Source organism: Bufo gargarizans, chromosome 3, assembly GCF_014858855.1.
Source record: "Bufo gargarizans isolate SCDJY-AF-19 chromosome 3, ASM1485885v1, whole genome shotgun sequence".
NCBI classification, from domain to species: domain Eukaryota; kingdom Metazoa; phylum Chordata; class Amphibia; order Anura; family Bufonidae; genus Bufo; species Bufo gargarizans.
In genome coordinates this window covers 158,492,256-158,509,046 of record NC_058082.1, presented here as the reverse complement: position 1 = coordinate 158,509,046, position 16,791 = coordinate 158,492,256, and the positions used below count along the sequence as shown (strand labels likewise).

General features: G+C 45.1%; 1 protein-coding gene across 1 annotated transcript in view; it reads right to left on the bottom strand.

Moving 5' to 3' along the window:
* Nucleotides 1–2,612: 2,612 nt before the first annotated feature.
* LOC122933445 (protein LBH-like) overlaps nucleotides 2,613–16,791 on the bottom strand; it is a 35,875-nt gene continuing 21,696 nt past the window's right edge. The window contains exons 3-4 of the mRNA XM_044288440.1: nucleotides 3,640–3,693; nucleotides 2,613–3,075 (exon numbers count right to left, since the gene is read on the bottom strand). Coding sequence (XP_044144375.1) covers nucleotides 3,029–3,075; nucleotides 3,640–3,693 — 101 coding nt within the window. The 3' untranslated portion in view covers nucleotides 2,613–3,028. The remainder of the gene's footprint in view (nucleotides 3,076–3,639; nucleotides 3,694–16,791) is intronic.

Below are 16,791 nucleotides of genomic sequence, written 5' to 3'. Positions count from 1 at the left end.
ATTTCGAAGCAGAGCTGGCTGCAACCTGGCTAACTAGGACACTGGGCACTAGTTTCCCCAACTGTGACAGATGAAGCATTTACAATGAACAGTCTGCCTCATGTTATCAAACCCCATGGAAAATAGAAGTGTCCTCAGTGCCTAAACTCAAAGGTGTACCATGGGAGTATATGGTTGGAGAAGGATATGGGAAGTATAGGGTAAGACATGAAGAGAAAACTTAGGAAAGTTTTATTACAATACTCCCACAAAAAAAATAAAACATGCTATACGACATAGCTTTCTATTCACAATTTAGAACCTACTTCTCTTGGGAATAGCTTTGTCCCTGGTTTCCTGATTTAGGCTATGTCCACACCTGACTGCAGATTTGCTGTCCCAGACTTTCATGCCACAAATCTGCAGTGTTGTACAATACCAGCAATGTAGATGACATTTTATGAAATCTCATCCACACGCTGCATACAAACACTGCAGCATAAATTGATCCTCAGTGCGGAAATCTGCAGCATGTCAACTTATGTTTCGAATCAACTCTGTGGATTTCACCCTTTGCAATGTAGAAGGTGAGGTCCACAGCCGTTTCCATGGCAAAAAATGCATGTAATACCTGAACTTTTTATTTCGGATTTTGTCACAGTTTTTGCTGCAGATCCATGGCAAAACCCACTTTAGACTTTTCCGCTGTATTTTCAGGCACGTGTGGACATACCCGTACACGATTCTAAATCGATATTTAGTAGATTTTATTAAAAATATACATAGCATTGGTCTCCAGCTATTGAAAAAAGTTGTAGTTTAGGAATTTTATAAAAGTGTTTACATTGTATAACATAAAAGTACAATCTTGTAACAAATATACATTCACATTCTACATTATTTATCACATCACATGGGGTAGTCCCATCTTAGACATTTATGGCTCACCTCCAGGACCGGCTCCCATCTCCAGAACGTGAAGGGAGAGCAAGTCCTGCATTTGCAGCCACCCTCTGTCCACCACTATGGGACTTCCAAAACAATCCGAGCGCAGGCTCAGATATTGTCAGAAATCCAACAGTGGTAAACGGATGGGTGGCTGCACTGCTTACTTTTCCATTCACTGCAAGGGGACTTCTGAAAATAGCTGAACACACTCATTCTCCCATAGCAGTGCACTGAGAGGACTCCACACATGTGCGTTGTACTCACCGTACACTTCGAGACCCTGTTTGAGAGACAGGTGTGGGTCTCAACTCTCGTACCATCCCCTATCAGACAGCCCCTATAGATATGCCATACATGTCCCAAATGGGGAAACCCCTTTAAGTTAGTAAATTACAAACAAGGGACACATTACGGTAACTTTAGAAGTTCTCAACTTCACATTTTAATTTACAGGTAAGGAGCTCCCTTGTTTGTAACGTAGAATAAGCCTGACCATAGGTCGCGATAACACCTGTACCAATACGCCTTAGACCTTTACCTGACATTGAGCAGAGCAGACCGCGCTGTGAACGGCACAGGCAGCGCAGTGATTCTGCCTGTGCCTGAAATGACCAATAGCAAAGCTCCATTCAGTAAGGAGCTTTACTATTGGTTGGTTTGGGCAGGCGCCGGAACGATACAGCGCCCTGCAGCAGGGGAAGCCGGTGAGAGCTGGTAGAAGGAGGGTCCGGCTTCTGGGTTTTTTCCAGTAAGGAGAGCAGGGAGGGCGTGCTGTACAAGGACCCCGGGAAACATGGCGGCAGAGGAGCTGAAGAGGACTCCTCAGAGGGGAAAAATAGCCCCGGACATCAAAGTGACAGCAGTGTGTGATCATCACACACTGCACTACATACATCACACACATGTATACATCACACGCTGCACCATACACTGCACTACATACATCACACACATATATACATCAAACACTGCACCACATGCACCATACACTGCACTACATACATCACACACATGTATACATCACACACTGCACCACATGCACCATACACTGCACTACATACATCACACATGTATACATCACACACTGTACCACATGCACCATACACTGCACTACATACATCACACACATGTATACATCACACTGCACGACTCACACTGATGCATGTAGTGTAGTGTATGTAGTGCACTGTGTAATGAAGGCAGGCTATTATAGCCAACTGATAAAGTACAGGGTTAATTGCACTATATTGGACCGGACTTTGCTATAATTGCCTGATGGTATTTAGTAATGGTCCCCTGCATAAATACCCACCTCTTAGGTAAAGTTCACATCACCACTATTTATTTCTGTTGTTCTGCTCCGTTAGATGAGCAGAGCAGCAAAAATAATAGAAGTGCTGGATCGGGGCACGTAAGGCTGGGTTTTTGTCATACATTCAACATACACAAAAAATGTATACAATAATGGACGCCTCAGACAGATGCCGTAAAAAAATTTTAAACAAGTATACGTTTTTTGGCAGAACTCTGCAGGATGGGAAAGTGTAGTGTACCACGTTTTTCCATCCTGCAAAGTTCAGCAAAAAAACATGAAGGGTAACGTATACTTATTTTTTTTCACAATGGAACTCTGTGGTGACGGATGCAACAGTATGGCATCTGTCTGAGGCGTCTGATAACATATATACGTTTTTTGTGTACATTAACTAAGGTATATGCCAAAAATGTGATGTGAGCCCAGCCTGACTGACAGGGAAGAAGCTGAACAGACTCCGCCGACTATGAAGGTGTCCGTTCATTTTCCGTTCACAAGTCTTTTTACCAGACAAAAAAGTTCTGCATACAAGACCCTAAACGCAGCCTCCAACTCAGATGTGAACAAGTGCAGGCCTACATATTATGTATTTGTATTACTGCATCTTTCGTACTCCTGCTCAGGTAAAAATACTCCTCAAAAATGGTCAGAGGAGTATTTTTACTCTTCTGGAAAAAAAACGTAGTGCGACCTCTGAGCCTGACCATGCCTATCTGTCAGCTATCTATTTGCTACACATTCTCTACAATGCATCAAGCAGTATCCAGGGCGCTGTCACTGCAAACGCTATTCCTGCTCAGGTTCTGGGTCTTCTGTTGCTTGCTTTGTTTCGTCTGAAAGACAGTGATACATACTATGGTCAGGTGGACATCACAAAGATCAAATGGCAGAATGAACATTTTAGCTGGTGATACATTTCTGTTGCTGAACTGAACACACATTGTGATTCTAGTTTTTGGAACTCTATAGTTAAAGGCGTATTCCAGTTGTTAAAAGTTATCCCCTGTCCACAAGGGGCCTCCACAAAGTATTGGATTGGTAGGCGTCCTACACCTATCACGAGAATGGGTATGCTGTACCCTTCGAAGCCGTCTGAAATGAACGGACATGTGTACTGCCACCCCATTTATCTCTATGGGAGTTCAGGAAATAGCAGGGTGCTGTACTCAGCTGTCTCCAGATTTCCCATAGAGCAGCAATGAGCATGCTTGACCTGCGCTCTGTTCATTTTGGGGGGCTCCGAAGTGTACGAGGTACCCATCCTTGTGATCGGTGGGGATACCAGTGGTAGGACTCCCACAGATCTAATATATTTCTAGATTTGTCGCTATCATTGTGTCTGCAAACCCCCCCCCCCCCTCTAAAAATTTAAAATTAAAAAAAGATTACATTCTTACCAGGAATTCGGTTTCCACGAGTCCACCAGGGTGGTATCACTGGAGGTTGGCCCTCTGTAGTAACAGGAACATAAAAAGATTAAGAGCTACCCTCATCACCACCTACATTCCCACCACCACCTGAGTGTTTGCCAGACTTCTACACCGGACGCTGAATGTAATTATAATAATTATGGAATAGAACATATCTAATGAATTACAAAAGGTTTAGCGAGGGGATCATGGTGTCCTAATAGTTACCTCACGAAAACCCAGTCCGCTATGAACACCATAATGACACTACCAAAGAAGTAATACTAGAATTCTAGAAAGGGGCAGTATTATGAAAGATTTTCTGTTCAATAGCCAAATCCTGACTGGATTGTATATCAAGTCTAAAGCCTCCTTTACATGAGCCGATGGCCTGGCAATTATTGAGATAAAACCAAATGTTCCTGCTAATTGCTTGATCGTGACCAGAGGAGAAAGCTGCATTTACATTCAGAAATCATCTTCTCTGCATGGGGACTAATGATCGGTACTGCAATTGATCTAATATAGATAATTTTTTTGCAGGCAGCCCAATGATGTTTGATACACATGATGAAGTGCTGCCCACAAACTGACTTTATGTGCTTTGCTCATTCATCTTCACATTTACTTGGGGCAATTATCGGGAACCAGCATTCAAATGAACATTCTTCCCAATAATTGTCCCCATCCATGGTTCTTGTAAAAGGGCCTTAAAGGGGTTATGATCAGGGGTGCGCGTAGCCTTTCTGCTGCCTGAGGCGAAAACTGAAACAGCACCCCAAACCTCCACAATGCCATTTTCTTAACCTAACCCCTTCCCTCCAGCCCTAGTGTTAAAGACATACTTGGAAAACATTACATACAGAGCTACAAAACATACAGGGTAATACAGCGCCACATACTGTGCCCACTGTGCTTCCCAATACTGCAAAAAAAACAGATAATCCCCCTTCCGCTGCCCTCTTCTTGATGCTGTCTGAGGGAATCGCCTCACCTTGCCTCATTGGTGGTGCACCCCTGGTTATGATTAATCCAATATAAAATAGTACACAACTGTCTCTCTTTCTATCAAACTTAGAACCAGCCCTGTACCTCACATGACTCCAGAGATCTTCAGTTATTTCTTCAATTGCTATACTAGATTTATTTCAAGATGGTAGCAGTTGAAGGATGGAACTGAGCATGTTCAGAGGATAGGTCATCAGTATTTAAGTCTCAGAAACGCTTTTAAAGGGATATAATTAAAAATTTAAACATCGTGAACCATTTCAGTTATGCCAGAACAGAATCTTCTTCAAAGTGGATAAACAATTGGCTAATAAGAATAAAAAACTTGATGTATTTTCTATGAATCTTGTTTCTGGGGCAGTTGTTAAACATAAAACTAGATATAAACTTGTGAAAGTGAATTGGTCAGGAGTCTCACAGATACCACATCTCTCTAAAGATAAGCCAGATTCTCTTCATCTTGGTATTAGATTTCCCTTAGTCTGCAGGGTGTAAGGACATGGTTGACACAACAGAGTAATCTAAAGTATCTTAAGCAGTCATCTGCTCCTGGCTTGAAATCAGGGTCATAACTCAGTAACTCAGTACTAAAATACTAAGTGTTTTTTTTCATACAACATAATGATCTGTACTGTTGTTTTCCATCATCACTAGTCATTTTCTGTAAGCTCTTGTGACTGAGAAGAAAGGGTAACTAGTTAGAGAACATGGTACAATAAATTTATTGTTGTGTGTCAATAAATGTATTTTGTTCAGGGCTTTGTGGAGTCTCCTGACATGTCTAATTTAGTAAAACATGTAGCCTTCATGAAATAATTCTTGAACATCTTTTTTTAGAACACTGGGCCTCATTTATCAAAACAGTCTAACAGTAAAATTGTTTAGTTTCCCATAACAACCAATTAGAGAACTCAGCTTTTAATTCACAAACTGCTGTGGAAAAATTAAGCTATGCTATGCTATGATCGGTTGTTGTCATGGCCTGCCACTGTCCCCATATTCGTGGGAGGCATGGGCACCCCATCGCTCACCTTGTTTCTGTCCAGAGTCCTGTGTCCCACATTGGAGGCCACAGCGTGTGCCAGGCTGCAAGGCCTCTTCCTGTCTCCTGTAGGGCATGCCTGCTCCCTGACTCTTAAAGGGCCAGTACTCATTTGTTTCAATCTCTGCCAGCTAATGACTGGACACCTGTGGGTACTTCAGGCACTTTTTTTAAAAAAAAAAGAGGTTCCTGAGCTTAGGTTCCTAGCTTGCTAGTCTAACCAGTGAAGGTGTACTATTCTGATCATCTGTCCATGGACCAAACCTCTGCTTGTTGCCCACTCTGATACTCCACTGCCTGCCCTCACCTTAGCCTACCCTGTACCATAACGACCTTTGCTGCCTGTCTTGACCTTGGATATGTTTCAGGGAATTGCATACTCTGTGTGCCGTGACTTCTGCCTGTTTACTGACTTTGATTATCGTCTGATCTCTTGATGCTTCACACAGGTGTCTCTGACCTCCATGGGCCAGCTGCCAACTCCTTTGCAGCAAAGGTCAGATCCCTCTGTATTGGTTTTAAGGGTGAAAACTGGGGGACCACCAGGACAATGCCCCTAGGAGTAGCCAAAAGTTGGTCCACAACCATTGTCCGTTACAGTTGTTATGGGAAACTAAGAAAATGTTATTGTTAGACAGTTTTGATGAATGAGGCCCCAAGTGTTGTGCTGTTTCTCTATTTTGTTACCAGTAGAGAGTATGTCCCTAAAATGACACAGTCTAATCAGTGCTGTCTGTGTAGAGACACACCTTCGGACATGGAGAATAATAACACCCACTTGCAAATGTATTATGATTATTCAAGGGGAATAACTGAGAACAGCAAAAATCTGTTATAGGAAGACATGCTCAAGAATTATTTCATGAAGTGGGGGGGGGGGGCTACAAGCAGGGGCGGATTGGCCATAGACCTTATAGGGAAATTTTCAGATGGGCCGATGCCCAGGGGGCCGCCGAAGCACTCCTCTCTGTCACTGGCTGGGTACATAATAAGCTATCAGTGGTAATTAAGTTTGTGAAAATAAGGTTCTCATGTACCCAGCCAGCGACCACACATGTCCTCCTGAATTCAACTATGTCACACATCTCACCTCCTAAGCCCCCTGCTCCTTATCTATATATCAGAGACAACTGGAAAAGGAGGAGAGAAAATGGCCTCTATTGATGGCCAACTGAGAGGGACAGCTTTTCGAGCAATATATTGTGTGGCACTGTAACTGTGACGAGGGGGCATCTTCTGCGTCTGGAGGAAAGAAGGTTTGTACACAAACATAGAAGAGGATTCTTTACGGTAAGAGCAGTGAGACTATGGAACTCTCTGCCTGAGGAGGTGGTGATGGTGAGTACAATAAAGGAATTCAAGAAGGGCCTGGATGTATTTCTGGAGTATAATAATATTACAGGCTATAGCTACTAGAGCAGGGGTGGCCAACCCGCGGCTCGCGAGCCGCATGCGGCTCCTTGGACCTTCACTCGCCGCTCTCAGAGGAGTGCGGTCTCCTCTACATATGCGGCTCGCAGGGGAGCGGGCCAGGGATGTCGCAGGTTTTAAAAATATTAGCAGCACGGGAGAAGGAAGAAGAAAGCAGTCCCCTCCTCCTCCCTGTGCTGCTGCCGCTGCCACCAATGAGAATTAAGAGGGGAAGAGGAGGGTAGGGGCTGTTTCCACTGGGGAACGCAGCATAGAGGCCAGGTGTCGGCTATGAGATTCTGCCGGCACCCGCCCCCTGTATCTGTATTAAAGGTTGTCATTGGTGGCGTAGTGCCCCTCCCCCCCCCTTAATACCATGCAGGCCCGCGCTCTGACCTGCATGTCAGGTCACTATGGAGAGGTCGCCACAGTCTACAGAGCAGCGGCAGCAGAGGTAGGATAAGTCTCCACAGTTTTATTTTATTAATGTGACACCCCATGCTCACATCTCCCCTATGTCAAATCACCCCTGAGCATCTGAGCATGGGGCGACCATCTGAGCATGGGGTGTCATCTGAGCATGGGGTGTCATCTGAGCATGGGGCGTCATCTGATAATAAGGCGGTCATCTGATAATAAGGCGGTCATCTGATAATAAGGCGGTCATCTGAGCATGGGGCGTCATCTGATAATAAGGCGGTCATCTGAGCATGGGGGGTCATCTGAGCATGGGGCGTCATCTGAGCATGGGGCGTCATCTGAGCATGGGGCGTCATCTGAGCATGGGGTGCCATCTGATAATAAGGCGGTCATCTGAGCATGGGGGGTCATCTGAGGATGGGGGGGTCATCTGAGCATGGGGCGTCATCTGAGCATGGGGCGTCATCTGAGCATGGGGTGTCATCTGAGCATGGGGTGCCATCTGATAATAAGGCGGTCATCTGAGCATGGGGCGTCATCTGAGCATGGGGCGTCATCTGAGCATGGGGCGTCATCTGAAATAAGGTGGTCATCTGAGCATGGGCGGTCATCTGATAATAAGGCAGTCATCTGAGCATGGGGCGTCATCTGATAATAAGGCAGTCATCTGAGCATGGGCGGTCATCTGAGCATAAGGCGGTCATCTGAGCATGGGCGGTCATCTGAGCATGGGGTGTCATCTGAGCATGGGGTGTCATCTGAGCATAAGGCGGTCATCTGAGCATGGGGTGTCATCTGAGCATGGGGCGTCATCTGATAATAAGGCGGTCATCTGATAATAAGGCGGTAATCTGATAATAAGGCGGTCATCTGAGCATGGGCGTCATCTGAGCATGGGGCGTCATCTGAGCATGGGGTGCCATCTGATAATAAGGCGGTCATCTGAGCATGGGGGGTCATCTGAGCATGGGGCGTCATCTGAGCATGGGGCGTCATCTGAGCATGGGGTGCCATCTGATAATAAGGCGGTCATCTGAGCATGGGGGGTCATCTGAGCATGGGGGGTCATATGAGCATGGGGGGGTCATCTGAGCATGGGGCGTCATCTGAGCATGGGGCGTCATCTGAGCATGGGGTGTCATCTGAGCATGGGGTGCCATCTGATAATAAGGCGGTCATCTGAGCATGGGGCATCACCTGAGCATGGGGCGTCATCTGAGCATGGGGCGTCATCTGAAATAAGGCGGTCATCTGAGCATGGGCGGTCATCTGATAATAAGGCAGTCATCTGAGCATGGGGCGTCATCTGATAATAAGGCGGTCATCTGAGCATGGGCGGTCATCTGAGCATAAGGCGGTCATCTGAGCATGGGCAGTCATCTGAGCATGGGGTGTCATCTGAGCATAAGGCGGTCATCTGAGCATGGGCGGTCATCTGAGCATGGGGTGTCATCTGAGCATGGGCGGTCATCTGAGAAATCTTGAAACACATTGTGAAAAACAAAGATTGCCAGAAGTCTCACTAAAGCTGTCTACACTACAGGTAGGAAAGGTGGTTTAAATGCACTTTTAAATGTTTGATAACTCAATTGCAGTAATACTGTCGTGTGCACGCATATTTGTGTAAACGGATAGCTTGTGGCTCTTGGCAGTCATAAGATATTTTTTTGGGCTCTTTGTGTCTGTAAGGTTGGCCACCCCTGTACTAGAGAGTAACGATATCACCTCTGTGTATAGTTAAGCAGGTAACTGAAGTAAAGTGATCTTTACAGACCAAGAAGTGTCGCCTATTATTAGGCTTAGTGGCCAGTGGAAAAACTGCAGGATTTTATGTTTTTTGTTTAAATCTAGATATTGACATGAAAATTAATGGTGAAATTTCGGGATACACATCCTTTTGATTCGGGATACACATCCTACTGATTAACTTATTAACTCAGGTCACTATGGAGAGGTCGCCACAGTCTTCAGAGCAGCGGCAGCAGAGGTAGGATAAGTCTCCACAGTTTTATTTTATTAAAGTACTGATCTGGGGGTCTTATCTGACATGGGGTTAGTATGAGCTCAGATAAGACCCCCAAATCCTCATCAGACCCACAAAATAAGCCTCTCCAGTGCTCACATAAGACACTAAATATCAGACACCCCATGCTCACATCTCCCCTATGTCAAATCACCCCTGAGCATCTGAGCATGGGGCGACCATCTGAGCATGGGGTGTCATCTGAGCATGGGGTGTCATCTGAGCATGGGGCGTCATCTGATAATAAGGCGGTCATCTGATAATAAGGCGGTCATCTGATAATAAGGCGGTCATCTGAGCATGGGGCGTCATCTGAGCATGGGGTGCCATCTGATAATAAGGCGGTCATCTGAGCATGGGGGGTCATCTGAGCATGGGGCGTCATCTGAGCATGGGGCGTCATCTGAGCATGGGGCGTCATCTGAGCATGGGGTGCCATCTGATAATAAGGCGGTCATCTGAGCATGGGGGGTCATCTGAGCATGGGGGGGTCATCTGAGCATGGGGCGTCATCTGAGCATGGGGTGTCATCTGAGCATGGGGTGTCATCTGAGCATGGGGTGCCATCTGATAATAAGGCGGTCATCTGAGCATGGGGCGTCATCTGAGCATGGGGTGTCATCTGAGCATGGGGCATCATCTGAGCATGGGGCGTCATCTGAAATAAGGCGGTCATCTGAGCATGGGCGGTCATCTGATAATAAGGCAGTCATCTGAGCATGGGGCGTCATCTGATAATAAGGCAGTCATCTGAGCATGGGCGGTCATCTGAGCATAAGGCGGTCATCTGAGCATGGGCGGTCATCTGAGCATGGGGTGTCATCTGAGCATGGGGTGTCATCTGAGCATAAGGCGGTCATCTGAGCATGGGGTGTCATCTGAGCATGGGGCGTCATCTGATAATAAGGCGGTCATCTGATAATAAGGCGGTCATCTGAGCATGGGCGTCATCTGAGCATGGGGCGTCATCTGAGCATGGGGTGCCATCTGATAATAAGGCGGTCATCTGAGCATGGGGGGTCATCTGAGCATGGGGGGTCATCTGAGCATGGGGCGTCATCTGAGCATGGGGCGTCATCTGAGCATGGGGCGTCATCTGAGCATGGGGTGCCATCTGATAATAAGGCGGTCATCTGAGCATAGGGGGTCATCTGAGCATGGGGGGTCATATGAGCATGGGGGGGTCATCTGAGCATGGGGCGTCATCTGAGCATGGGGCGTCATCTGAGCATGGGGTGTCATCTGAGCATGGGGTGCCATCTGATAATAAGGCGGTCATCTGAGCATGGGGCGTCACCTGAGCATGGGCGTCATCTGAGCATGGGGCGTCATCTGAAATAAGGCGGTCATCTGAGCATGGGCGGTCATCTGATAATAAGGCAGTCATCTGAGCATGGGGCGTCATCTGATAATAAGGCGGTCATCTGAGCATGGGCGGTCATCTGAGCATAAGGCGGTCATCTGAGCATGGGCAGTCATCTGAGCATGGGGTGTCATCTGAGCATGGGGTGTCATCTGAGCATAAGGCGGTCATCTGAGCATGGGCGGTCATCTGAGCATGGGGTGTCATCTGAGCATGGGCGGTCATCTGAGCATGAGGGTGTCACCTGAGAAATCTTGAAACACATTGTGAAAAACAAAGATTGCCAGAAGTCTCACTAAAGCTGTCTACACTACAGGTAGGAAAGGTGGTTTAAATGCACTTTTAAATGTTTGATAACTCAATTGCAGTAATACTGTCGTGTGCACGCATATTTGTGTAAACGGATAGCTTGTGGCTCTTGGCAGTCATAAGATATTTTTTTGGGCTCTTTGTGTCTGTAAGGTTGGCCACCCCTGTACTAGAGAGTAACGATATCACCTCTGTGTATAGTTAAGCAGGTAACTGAAGTAAAGTGATCTTTACAGACCAAGAAGTGTCGCCTATTATTAGGCTTAGTGGCCAGTGGAAAAACTGCAGGATTTTATGTTTTTTGTTTAAATCTAGATATTGACATGAAAATTAATGGTGAAATTTCGGGATACACATCCTTTTGATTCGGGATACACATCCTACTGATTAACTTATTAACTCTTTCTGGGAGGGAGATGGAAAAAAACTGCAATACTGCCACTGAGTTTTTACGTTATAAATTTTGCAGCGTTTATTTTTCGGTATAAATAACATGATATCTTTATTCTCTGGGTCAGCATAATTACAGCAATACCAAATACATGTAGTTTTTTTTTTTTTACGTTTTTCTACTTTAGTGCAATAAACCCCTTTTTTTAAAAAAAAAAAAGAAAATCTTTTTGCATCTCCGCATCCCAAGACCCATAACTTTTATTTTTTTCTTTCTATGGAGTTGTGTGAGGGCTTGAATTTTTCAAAACGACTTGTAGTTTTCATTAGTATCATTTTAGGGTAAAACACTTTTTGATCACTTGTTACTAAGTTTTTTCTGTGTTGACTAAAAATAAATGATAAATTCAGTATTTTTTTTTGTTTTACGGCGTTCACTGCAGGGGCGTCGCTAGGTTAAAACATTCGGGGCCTGGGCCCCGGATGTTTTGTCCCATGCCCCGAATGTCCTGCCTGCCTGCTAGATGCAACTGTATTGCCGTACACAGAACGGCAAATACAATTGAATCTTATACTGGGAACAGGCGAAGGACCTTTGGTGATATCACAGGCCATGTGATCAGCAAAACAGGCTGTGATAGGATGACCTGGATGATGTCACCATCCAGGTCATCCTATCACAGCCTGTTTTGCTGATCACATGGCCTGTGATGTCACCAAAGGTCTTTCGCCTCTTCCCAGTTCAGGATTGGACCGGAGTCAAGAGGAGAAGGAGCCTAATAGTGATGTCTGTACAGGCGAGGTAAGTGAAGGGAGAGGTAGAGAAATGCTGGGAGTTGTAGTTATTTAACTGGGATGTATTTTAGGGCTGAAGGGAGGGATGTTATTGACATGGAACTGTGTGCTTGAGGTGGCTGGGGGAGGGAGTGATGTTATTTACATGGGACTGTATGTTGAAAGTGGATGGTGGGGGGGAATGATGTTTATGTACATGGGACTTAATGTTTAGGGTCCGTTCACACTTGCGTTTGGTGATCCGCTTGTGAGATCCGTTTCAGGTCTCTCACAAGCAGCCCCAAATGCATCAGTTTAACCCCAATGCATTCTGAATGGATGCGGATCCATTCAGAATGCATTCGTTCGGCTCCGTGCGGTCCCCCGTTCCATTTTGGAGGCGGACCTCAAAATGCTGCAAGCAGCGTTTTTTGTGTCCGCATGGCCTTGCGGAGCCAAACGCATCCGTCCTGACAATGTAAGTCAATGGGGACGGATCCCTTTGCATTGACACAAAATGGTGCAATTGTAAACGGATCCGTCCCCTATTGACTTTCAATGTAAGTCAGGACGGATCCGTATTGGGACTTAGAAATTAAAATCTAATACAAACAAATTGGTCCTGAACGGATGCATTTGTTTGTATTATATCAGTGCGGATCCGTCCTGTACAAGTACATGAACGCAAGTGTGAAAGTAGCCTTAGGGGGTGATGTTTACATGGGATTGTGCGTTGGAGGCGGCTAGGGAGGAGGTGATGTTATTTACATGGGACTGTATGGTGGAGGGAGGATTATAACTGCAGGGGGCACTGCAAATCCAGGGGACATTATAGGCGGTCTTATTACTACTGGGGGCTCTATAGGAGGGTCTTGTAGATCTGCCTTATTTCTACTAAGCGCACTATGGGGGCCTTATTACTACTGTGGGGTCTGTAGGGAGCTTTATTGCCACTGGGGGAACAATAGGGGGCCTTATTTCTACTAGGGACTCTGTGAGGGTATTATTAATATGGGAGGGCATTGTTGAGGAGCATTATCACGGTTGGGGCAGTGTTACTAATAAGGGCATTCTAGAAGGGAATTACTATTGGTGGGACTATGAGGAGCACTATTACTATGGGGGGCAGTAATGTTTCTTTAGGATAGTATTTGGGGGTATGAGGGGGGGGGGGGGTTGAGGTTTTGGCATAGAAAGCAGCAGGATAACACTGTGGGGACTCCAGTTGGGGGATAATGATAGAAAGTGAGGAAGCTAAGATGTCTGTGTGTCACACTCTGCAGAGACGAGGCGGCTGAGAGAAGTTGTCCAGACCGAGAAGATGATGACAGAGAGGAGACGTCACCTGGAGGCCCTGGATGTGACAGGTAAGTGCCGCTGTATAGCAAGTACAGCATAGTGCGGGGGGGGAGGGGGCATATTTATTGGGGCTTGTGCCCCGGATCTTTTGAGACCCTAGCAACGCCCCTGGTTCACTGTATACATGACATTTGATGTGGTGATACCAACCATGTGGGGGAGATTTTATTTTTGGAATTTTTTTCATTGAAAAGCGCATTTTTAATGGAAAAAAACCTCATTTTTATTGGATTTTTTTTTTTTAACCACTTAATAGTCCCACAAGGGGACTATAAGGCTACATTCACACGACCGTTTTTAATCCGTTCCGTTTTGCGGCTCCGCAAAAAACGGATCCGCATGTCCGCAAAAAACGGAAGAGTGGCTTCCGTATGTCATCCTTAAAAAACGGTCCGTAAAAAACGGATGAGTTTAAAAAAAAGGAGGAGAGAATAAAATATTATAATATATTCATAGTTGTCTAGGAAACTAGAAAAGTCACATGCTCAGAAATTCAGGTGCCATTTTATGTGCTTTTCTAGTCGGATAGAGCAGTGTGTAGCTTGTGCCTTGCTAGTATTGGATTCTCACTGTTTTCTGTGCGCTAACGATGGCAAATTACTTTGAGCGTGAACTGCTTCTACGCTGGCTACTTTCTCGGCGCTTTGGAAGTAATTCGCAAATGCTGGAAGAAGAACCAAGGAGGAGACGGAGGCAATGGGTGCATCCTATTGTCTCACAAAGGCTCCAAAAGGGACACTTCCATTCTTTATATGCAGACCTGCGGCAGGACCCTATGAAATTTCACCAGTTTTGTCGTATGTCTGTGGAGTCTTTTGATCGCCTGCTTGCATCTCTTCGTCCGTACCTAACCTTTCAGGATACGAACATGAGGCGCAGCATTGGACCTGAGGAAAGACTCATTGTCACTTTGAGGTAAATTAATTAATTTTTTGTTATCGAACTATTGTTTTTAATTAGTATTTTATTAAATTTTCCTTTTTTAAACTTTAAAAAAAAAAGGGAATAGGTTTATGATATAATACTTTAAAAATATTCCTAGGGTACCGTGTACTTGAACACTTGAGGCAGAGTGATCCCACAAGCAGTTAATTTGCTGGAACTGGCTGCTGTATTCTGCAATATGCTGGCAGACATAAAGCATTTGTAGACTGATCCGGATATGGATCCATCTCACAAATGTATTGCAAAGGCGGACCTGTCTCTCCGCTTCTCATGTGGACAGATAGGCATGCCAGATCTCTCATTGTAGTTTTTTAAATGTGGCATCTGGCACCTGCACTTTATAAAAACTTTAATTTTTAAGTCTGTTATGTAGTGTGAATGTGTATTCCTAAAATAAATGTTGTTTTTTTTTAGATAAATTGGTTTTTCACATCTCAAACAATGTGGGCATATAGCTAGGATATGCCCCCATTGTCTGGTGGGTGTTGATCCCACAGCTTGGACCAACAACTATATTGAGAACATAGCACACAAAGTGAAGGAGGGCGCACAGCGCATGTGCACCCACCATCCATTACTTTAAATGGTCCTGACAAATATAGCCAAACCCAGCTCAGCTATTTCCATCAGCTGTTATAAAAATTTTAAGGAACATGGGTAACACGCTCCAATTAAGTTTTAAGGAAAAGATGTTGTTAAGAGCTTGGTGGTGGACCTTTCTCGATATTGGTGTGCTTTCAAGAGGTGGGATCCGCAACTATCATACTATGAGATGAGAATAGCCCTTAATACTTTATGATATATTTTTGACATACATTTTTTTTTTTTTTATCTTACAGATTTCTGGCAACTGGAAACTCCTTTGCTTCGCTGCACTTCGAGTTCCTGCTGGGAGTCTCTACTATCTCTGGGATAGTCAGCCAAACGTGTGAAACCATATGGCAACATCTCAGGGAAGCGGTGATGCCCACCCCCAAGGCGGTAGATTGGCTACGTATCGCCGAGGGTTTTCAAGATTCTGCGCAGTTTCCAAACTGCCTTGGGGCACTTGATGGCAAACACATACGTGTTAAGAAGCCTGCTCACTCAGGGTCCCGGTACTTTAATTACAAGCAGTACTTTTCTGTGGTGCTGTTAGCCTTGGCGGACAGTAATTACAAGTTTGTAATTGTCGATATCGGGGCCTATGGAAGTACATCTGACTCCCGCATCTTTTGTGCCTCCAGAATGGGTGAGCGACTTCGCGCCAATCAGTTAGCCCTACCAGAGCCCAGAACACTACCCGGATCAGCAGGTCCCCCGGTTCCATTTGTAATTGTGGCTGATGAAGGGTTCGCATTATCACCCAATATGATGCGGCCCTTCCCCAGACGCGATTTAGACAACCGAAAGCGCATATTCAACTACCGACTGACTCGTGCCAGACGGTTTGTTGAGTGCGCCTTTGGTATACTTTCTGCTAAGTGGAGAGTATTTATGTCGTCAATGCAAATGGATCCGGAAAATGTCACCTTGGTGATCCAAGCTTGTGTCGTTTTGCACAATTTCACCAGGATCCACGATGTTCCCTTGGATGCAGAACAGCTTCAAAATTTGACGAACACACCTGTCAATTTTGAAACAGTCCGACATGGAAGACCTGGAACAGCTGGACTAGCTGTTCGGGAACGCTATGCGGACTACTTTTGCAGTCCAGAGGGTTCATTGCCGTGGCAGATGGATGCCATCCGTGGTGGTCGTTGATTTGATCTGGTCTCTGCGGAAAAATTTCTAAATTTTGTATTTTTTTTTTAGTTAGTTAGTTCCCTTTTAATTTTTTGTAGATAGTTTAGGGACTCGCAAGACAATGTGGACCCTTGACGTGGGCTTGCGGGCTGGGGTATTTTTTGTAATATTAGCGTTTAAAATATTTATTTAAACTAATAATGGCCTATATTTACTTTTTTAATTTATCTACCAATATAGACCATGTAATATTTTAAAATGATTTTGACTAGAATGTTCAAAAAATTACAGAAATACCCTCTAATACCACATTTCCCAACCTATTTTTTTGGGGAAAATTAATATTTTAAGATAAATAAAAATAAAGACACT